Raw genomic sequence first — 8211 nt, forward strand, 5'->3', positions numbered from 1 at the left:
TTTGCTCTTTGCTTCTGTCGTAGAAATAACTTGGTATTGAGCTGAAAAAACTTTGGAAATCGAATGAATGTAGAGATTCTGTTGATAAAACATTCTTAAAAATTAGCCTGATGTGTTTCTTCAGTTAAGTGTAGTTTTGCACGCCGAAACGATTGTATTTTTGGCAACAACACTGTAATAGATGTTGTTTTTATGTAACTTCAGGTGAAGACTGTTTTAACGAGTGCTTGGAGTTCGTTAAAGAGCAAAAATTGCATCGTCAGGCTTTAAAGTTGTTTCCAGTCACGTCTGAACAATACAGGGTAAGTATGAAGCAGGATAGTGTTTTCATTTGGTCCGCGTCTTTATTTTATCTTCTTTAGTAGAGTTTGCTCTGATAAAGTGTGGAAGTTAAAATTTGAAATAAGTGTTTTTATCACGATATATTGATATTAAGGTGTAATTTCTTGGATTGTTTTATGTCCAGTTGTATTTTCCTTCTTTATTTTTCCGTACTTCTGATGGTATCATTTAGAAAACCTTGAATTTGCAGGAAAGTCAGTTCTTACCGAAACACAATCTAGTTCGCTCAGTCAAACTAGAAAAAAATAAACTAAAAATTCAAAGTTGATTTGCAATCGTTGATTACATCAGAAATGTAATTTTTGGTTGAATTGTTTTATTTAGAAGCAGTTATTTTATTGTTTGTTTGTTCTATCTATTGTTTCATTTTTGTTTTAGAAACTAAGTCTTCAATATGGTGAATATTTGCGACAGCAAAAACTACACGAAGATGCAGGCATAGGTGGAGTTTTTTTTTTTTTAGCAAATTCACTTGTTTCCTTTAAAAAGCGTACCAAATTTAGCAGCATTAATACAGAACTTAAACATCTTATACGCTAAGGTTTAAGTCTGTAATTTCTTATTCGGCTCGTATATTTCACCTGTATCATTAACCTGCTTGTCTATCCGTAAATTTGATGTGTGGTTGCCCTGGTTGTGTATATAATATAAACCTTGTTTAGTTCTCAGTCGGAGTGGACACCATCGAGAAGCACTAGAAGCATTCTTACAAACGAATAACTGGAGTATGGTGTTAACTGAAGCGAAAGAACTCGCTTACCCGAACGATCAAATCATTAAATTGTGCAGAGAGTTAAGCGGTTTGTAAATAAATAATATTTAGGATCCTCCATCGTAAAGGCCTAGCAAGAATTAGGAGGAGAAGTTTAAGGATAAAATTCACAATAATTTTTGTTTCTTTTTTTTTTAGAAAAATTGAAATCAAACCGTCTGTACGACGAAGCAGCATTTCTACTTGAAGTTTACGTACAGGTTGGTGCTTGATCGGGTATACGTACAGGTTGTTCACACAACGACAATCTGAACTGATTTTATTTTCCTTTAATGGTGGTCGTTTCACTATTCTTTTCTATAACTATACTGGACGTTTGATTTTTTAAATGGTCTTATGTTTTTGTTGCTAGCGAACTTTACCATATTGCTTTCATATTAACTACTTTGTAAGAGCATACGTTTCAGAGTCTTAAGAAGGGGTTTGTGAGAAACATAAGATAGAGACAACTCAGTTGAATTTCTCATTTTAAAAGGGATAAAAATCCAGATTTTACGATAATTAATTTTCAAAAATAGCAAGTTTCCCAATTTTGCGGGAACTTTTTTTTGCGAAATCGTCGCAAAATTAGCAAAAATGAATTCCTGTGAGGTGTTTTCAATGCCATTTTCACAGACGTGTTGTGATGGGGATAATCAATATACATTGTTCTTTTTCGTTTTTATAGACGTGTTGTATTGTTGTTCTTTGTGTAGGATGTGGAAGAATGTGTAGTATGTTTCCTGGATGGTGGACTGTGGTTTAAGGCGTTGCAACTGGTAAAAATCTTTTATTTTGTTTCATAATGTAGTTATTGACAATGTTTTGTTATTAATATTATCGTTATGTTTTAGATTAAAAAACATGAGCGCGATGACTTGATTGAAACGAATTTGAAGCCCTCGATTCACAACCGTATGTTGTCAATAGTTGTCTTTCTGTAATTTTTTATGAGGATTATAAGTTTAAAAATCAAGCGTAAAAATGTTACCGTGATCGCCCGTTTTAATTAACCATTCTCCTTCGCGCGTTATTTAATTTCACGAAATCTGTTCCGTTCAACTGAGAGGAAATCTCCAATGTTCAAATGTGCGCATTGTGCGAATGCGCGAGAAATTATTTTTCGCGCGAACAATTGTTTGAGCAGCTGACTTCGGAATATTAAATGTACGCGAAAATTTCATCAATAAAATGATTTTCCACGACCATAATACTCATTATTACCTTCTTTTTTTCAGATTACGAGCAGACAGTTGAAAAGCTTGAAGATTTACAGGCTAAATTTAAAACTTACGAAAGTCGATTAAAAGTTGTGGTTGAAAAGAAAGCACGTGAAAACATGGAGATTCTTGAAGGCGTTCGCGATGACCCTGATAATGATTTATATTCAGACATTAGCAGTATCACTGGTCAATCCGTAACCACTGCAAGTTCAAAAGGATCTCGAAGTTCAGGGTATATGCGTGTGGCCATTTACCTTGCTCGTCGATTTATTTAACTGGGTTACTGGTCTGTTTTTTAAAGAAATTAAAAATGTGAAAAAAAAATAATATTATGTTGTAGACATTCGAGGAAGAGTCGTAGCAAAGTAGCACGCAAAAAGTATAGCCTGCGAGAGGGGAGTAAACACGAAGACTTCGCACTGCGTGAAGCATTGGCTGAAATTGTGAGAACGTCTGATCAAATGAAAGGTTAGTGAACTTAAAAGACCATAAATCACCTAACTTTGCAATTTGTTTAATACCTTAGTTTGAACCAATTGCTGGCACGACCAGCAATTGGTTCAAACTAAGGTATTAAACAAAGTAAATGTCTTAGCTGTTGTGAAATTTTAATATAGGAACATGACCACAAAATCAGTGCTCAGAATATCCCATTTTGTGTTAATGTTCGTTGCGACTTTTGGGGTGTTTAAATTTTTTAAAATGTGACTTAAGGAACTTTTTGAGCAGTAATTTTCGCGAGAGTTAATTTTTGCCAGTATCAATTTTACCAAGAATTAATTTTCGTCAGAGTTACCTTTAGCCTCTGTCAATTTCGCGAAAATTAGCTCCCGAAATAAAGTATCGAAAAATTTGCTATTTGCGAGTATTAATTTCCACGAAATTAAGTTTTTTGATTTACACTAATTTTTTTTCTGATTTAATAGCGAAATATAATATATTCTTCAATATTTTTATTGCCTTTAAAAAGCGGTATAAATTGAGAAACAAAATGATTTCAAATTTGTTTTCTCGCGAAATTTGCAAAATTTAGTTCTGGTGAAATATTAGGACTTGCCAACTTCGCGAAAATTAGTTCTCGCAAAAGTTTTTTTTTAAAAATTTCTCGCGCTTTTTGAAATGCAAATTTCCAAATGTATTTGAAAAGAGAAGATAAAAAAACAGCAAAGATTTCACTTGTGGAATTTTTTTTCTGTAAGAGTTGCCTATTCACACTCCTCCATTTGTACATACGCACTAACACATGCTGATAAAAAGTAAACAGCTTACTTTTAAAAATTGTCTACACGTGCAAGTACAACAAGATGGTTTCAGTAATTCCCGTATGACAAGTTCGGTAACAGAGTCACCGTACTTTTTTGTCACTAAACACTGCACTTTTTGCCTGCGTGACCACATCTTGACTATCCATCATTCACCTTGAAAATACTTTGAAATCCTTGAAATATAAATACAGTTCCCGCTTTTTTTAATAATTAACTTTCCACCCTTTAAAGCAATGCATTTTTTGTATTTGTTACCTTTCGTGTACCTTGATATTTTTCTTGTGTATGCATGCTTCAAAACGTTGAAATACGGCACGAGTTAAAGCAAAAAAAGTATCCCAGGAATGATGAATAACAACATTTAAAACCAAAAACCCAATAAGAGTGGCCTAACACTTTTTTTTAATATATATCAATGTATAACACCGATTGTTCTAATTTGTACCAAATGTTAAACCAATGTTTGTTTGTTTTGCAAATACTTGAGTAAGAGATACTGTACACTTCTATTGTACAAAAATTTTCACATAGTTTAGACGGCAATTTGTTATCCTTCTTATTTTACCTTGCCGATTTTGAGCGTAAACCCGATGAGAAAATGTAGCTTCGATGTTTAACCTCTTTTCTTGTGTTGCTTTAGAAGAAGTTTCAGCGCTATTGAAAGCTCTGGTATTATACCACTTCGAAGAGAAAGCTTCCAATTTGCAAAATTTATTAAACGAACTACTTCAACTTATCGAGACTAAAATTAAAGAGATCTGGAACAACGAGTCGACTTCAAATGATGCTGTGTCTACGTATGGTCCGGAAGCGACGGTGCAGTCGATCCTAGCGCAAAGACATAATGTGCCCGCCATAGAAAAAGGTAAGACGTGCGCTCGTGTTTTCACTTGTTTTGAAGCGTGCGAAAATGTCTGCAGAGCCGCGCGAAGATGTTTTCCCGCGATATAATTATTCTGTTTTTCCTTTCGTTGTTTAGACCAACTTCCTCCAGCTACACGTCCTGTTGTGAGAGATATAAATTGGAAACTACATCTTCTACGTATCTAATAAAATTGTATTTTATATTTTGTAAAATATATTTCTTTTTTTTGTAAGAATGGCTATGTTTCTTTTGATAAGTACACAGAATATATTTACAGATAAATTAATGTCATTCGAAGAGAACGGCAAGAATTGTTAATGCCATTCGAAGAGAACGACAGGAATTGTTCGAATCTTGTTTGTTTTTACTTTGTTTTTGATGAAACATACTTACTGTTGCCATGAGAAACATTTCGCTTTATATGGCGCGTTTCTTTATTTTAAGGCGTTTAAATGACGAATGGCTCAAAGGAAAATAAACTGACTACCACCTTAAGTCACTACATTTCAAGAGATATTTGTTTATGTGACCATCAATTTACGGTAAAGATTGTTTGCCATTAAAATCTGTAATTGTTGTGGAGCTGTTTCAGAGATAGAAAATATTCTATTAACGACATTTATGCGACACTTACCCCGCTTTTGTTGTACACAACGTGTTTCGTTTAAACGCGTAACGGTGACTTGATGCGCGACAGTTGTGCAATGCTCAATATATTTTATGTTAATAGAAACCAGCCTTAAGAAGCAATCATATCCCATCGATGAGAAGTAAGTGAGCCGTAAAAACTTTGGCGATTAAGAGGAAGCAGAAGGAAGAATCACTATGTTACGCAATTGATCCTCCTTACCAGGGCTTCTTTCTTGTATGCTCAATGTGAAAGAAAAACAGACAAAAGCTGTTTAACCCGTAAGAACGCAAGTCGTTTGTCTATAAATCACCGTATATACATATGGAAGAAAAACTTATTGTCCAATGCTAGGGTTTAGATATTTACTCAAAAGCAAAACGGAACGGAACAAGAAGAATACTTAACTTTGATTGGCTATCGGCTAATTATTATTTTGTTTTTGCATTTGTTTCCGTCCGAAAGAAAAGTTAAAGTGATTTTAACTTTCAGTTTGGATCGAAATGGAAATTTATCAATTTGATTGCAGAAATCACAATTGTTCGTTCAGATCCGTTTAGCCTAACTATGGCTTCGCCGTGATTGCAGTTTGATATCGAAAAAAATCGAATTGCACCTTTGAGTTGTCCTTACATAGTTCACTCTTGGAAGTCCAGCTTTCTTCGCACGATGTTGGAGTTCCAAATGCTTTGCAATGAAATCTTTACACAACTAGAAAGATTATATAAAAATGCGGTGATCCGACTTGTGTAATAAATCTGCTGTATTTTCTTGTTTATATTTGTTTTATTCTTTACTTGAAACCAAATAGTAAAATCTGGAGATTTCTTAATCTCCCTTCCATGGTGGTAAGAGCTGTAAATTTTGGGCGCGAGGTTTTCTCCCTAGTGATTTCCTCTCTCCTCCTGCCCCTGGAACAAAACAAAAGGTGTTCACGGACAAAAACAAATCTGAGAAAACCGGAACCCTTTTTTAGTTTCCTTCGGATTACCCCGATTTATGGGGTGCCGTTGAACGAAGTGAGTGGACAAACATACAAAGCTTTATACGGCTGGCTGTAAGCTTTTATTGGACCCACTCTGGGTTTGTTTATCACCAGTTTTTGCGACAATGTCTTCAATTCGTGCCACTGTTACAAACTTATCAGGCTTTGCCAGACACACTACACAAAAAGGAAAGTCCTGGTAAGTTCCCATTCGTTCTAGCCAAGGTTCTTACACACAAACCAAAACAAGAGTAGTATAGCTATAGATTAATCGTATTGATTATTCTTAACTAGTCGATGAGGCCCGTGGAAAAGTCTGTTGCCTTCATCGTATAGATCTTGAAACGCTGATCAAGAAAATGTATAGGATCGTGTACTTGTGTGACAAACGGATGCAGAGATATTAGGGTTTAAAGTTTTAGGTATTTTTCAGGTATTTGCCTGAAAAAACCCGCATAGTCCCGAACAATGCCCGAAAAAAAAAAGATTTATATACCATAAATGACTCTCGAAGAATTATTTAAAAAAGTATAAAAATTAAAATGAACTAACTAAATGGTAGCTAAGTTCTTAAAAGAACTGTTTTTTATGGTTTTTGATAAGATTTACTTGATAAATAATTTATATATAAACTTTATTACCTCCTTTCTCTTTAAGCGCGTTCTTTTAACTGTCGTCCGCCATGTTTATGTTACAAGGTGTTGCATTTCGGGAATGTTCCTGCCGTGTTCGGGAGAGTGCGGGCGGTTTCAGCGGACAACCGTCAATTTAATTCGTAAAGTCGTCTGAACTCGCCCTTATATATGCGGCATTTGCGGCTTATCTGCACCCTCTTATTTGCAGGCGATGTTTTATAGACTTTATCAAAGACATTTTGTGGTGTATAACTGGCCTAATTACTTGATTGACAAACAGCTGTGGTGGTCATCTGGCAACTCCTCATGGCACCATAACTTTATGATTTTGACTAAAAGCCATCCCTAGAAACAACTTTGCAATAATGTGAACTAGGTGGACTAAGTGGGCCTTTCCAAAACATCCTATTTCCGTGACTTTTGTCTTAATTCTCTGATGATGCACTGGAATTATTTCTAAACTCGCCTAAATTAGATCCCTGCAAAGGGGAATCGAACCCCGGTCCCCGCCCAAAGTACAAGAGTTATAACCACTAAGCTACGGCACCATAGATTAACACTTATCTCAGGTTCAACTAGTAGCTGCTTTTGCCATGTACCTTTCTCTGTTGCTCATAAAAAAGACACGACATTGGGAAAGTGGTATAATATGGTACATTCCAGATGGAAGGCTCAGGATATGTCAGCCATCCAGTGTTGCCAGTCAAAAAAGACAGTTACTGAGAAAAGTTAAATCAGGGTAATAAGACAGGTTTTTTTTAAATAATAAACTTTTTTATGCCGTGTTAAATATAAATGCAAGCAGGAGATGGTAAATTGTGGAAAGACTTCCTTCCGTCTGATTGATTTGGCCCAAATTTGAATCTGATTTTTGAATATAAGCAATGCTTTCTTTATTTTTTTAGGGGACCTACAATGGCTGCATGGGGAGGTGGCCTTGCATTGGTTGGTCTTTTTCTCACAGATTGGAAAGTGATCACAGCATACATCCCATACATTAAAGATAAATATGATCACAAGGTTCCGCGCTGATCAAAGCAATGTTTCAATGGTAAGTAGTTTTTTGTGATTGTTTTAATAAACTAGTTGTTAGCCAGTAGCAAAAAAACAATGGATTCACAATCCTGTCATCACTATTTTGTGCATCTTAACACTACTTGGTTTTGACACACAAAAAAATAGAATGAAACTATTATGTTAAGCAAACAATCTCCCTGAAATATTTGCTTTATACTTTGTAATCAAGAAATTTGCAGGAAGAAATTTTGTCATGGAAAGCCAACCATTTTTTACGTTTTCTTAGTTTATTTGTAACAAATTTGCTAACATTTTACTGTAAAATTAGCCCAAACCCACAAAAATAACCGGTGCATAAGTGAGATATATTGGTATAAGTAAACTGCGTGATATGTGTTATATTAACTTTCCTGTTTTGTTTTAGGTGTATGAAGCGTACAAAACTGTTTAAGTGCTTCATGGATGTTGTATAGTTATTGAAATATAATTCTTCTGTTAAA

The 8211-nt window shown here is 34.8% G+C and overlaps 1 protein-coding gene and 1 long non-coding RNA gene across 4 annotated transcripts in view; both read left to right on the forward strand.

The window, feature by feature from the left end:
• Positions 1-4798, forward strand: part of LOC130635625 (elongator complex protein 1-like) — a 30970-nt gene extending 26172 nt beyond the window's left edge. For all 3 annotated transcript variants that reach the window (XM_057445022.1, XM_057445015.1, XM_057445030.1), the window contains 10 exons: positions 205-302; positions 721-784; positions 1005-1142; positions 1253-1314; positions 1810-1872; positions 1948-2008; positions 2332-2548; positions 2657-2784; positions 4222-4446; positions 4561-4798. In XM_057445022.1, coding sequence (XP_057301005.1) covers positions 205-302; positions 721-784; positions 1005-1142; positions 1253-1314; positions 1810-1872; positions 1948-2008; positions 2332-2548; positions 2657-2784; positions 4222-4446; positions 4561-4631 — 1127 coding nt within the window. In that variant the 3' untranslated portion in view covers positions 4632-4798. The remainder of the gene's footprint in view (positions 1-204; positions 303-720; positions 785-1004; positions 1143-1252; positions 1315-1809; positions 1873-1947; positions 2009-2331; positions 2549-2656; positions 2785-4221; positions 4447-4560) is intronic.
• Positions 4799-6089: 1291 nt separating this feature from the next.
• LOC130635772 (uncharacterized) lies at positions 6090-8211 on the forward strand. The gene is made up of 3 exons (XR_008982187.1): positions 6090-6258; positions 7600-7745; positions 8136-8211. It is a non-coding gene; the product is annotated as an uncharacterized LOC130635772 (long non-coding RNA).

Source organism: Hydractinia symbiolongicarpus, chromosome 1 (genome assembly GCF_029227915.1).
Source record: "Hydractinia symbiolongicarpus strain clone_291-10 chromosome 1, HSymV2.1, whole genome shotgun sequence".
NCBI lineage: Eukaryota > Metazoa > Cnidaria > Hydrozoa > Anthoathecata > Hydractiniidae > Hydractinia > Hydractinia symbiolongicarpus.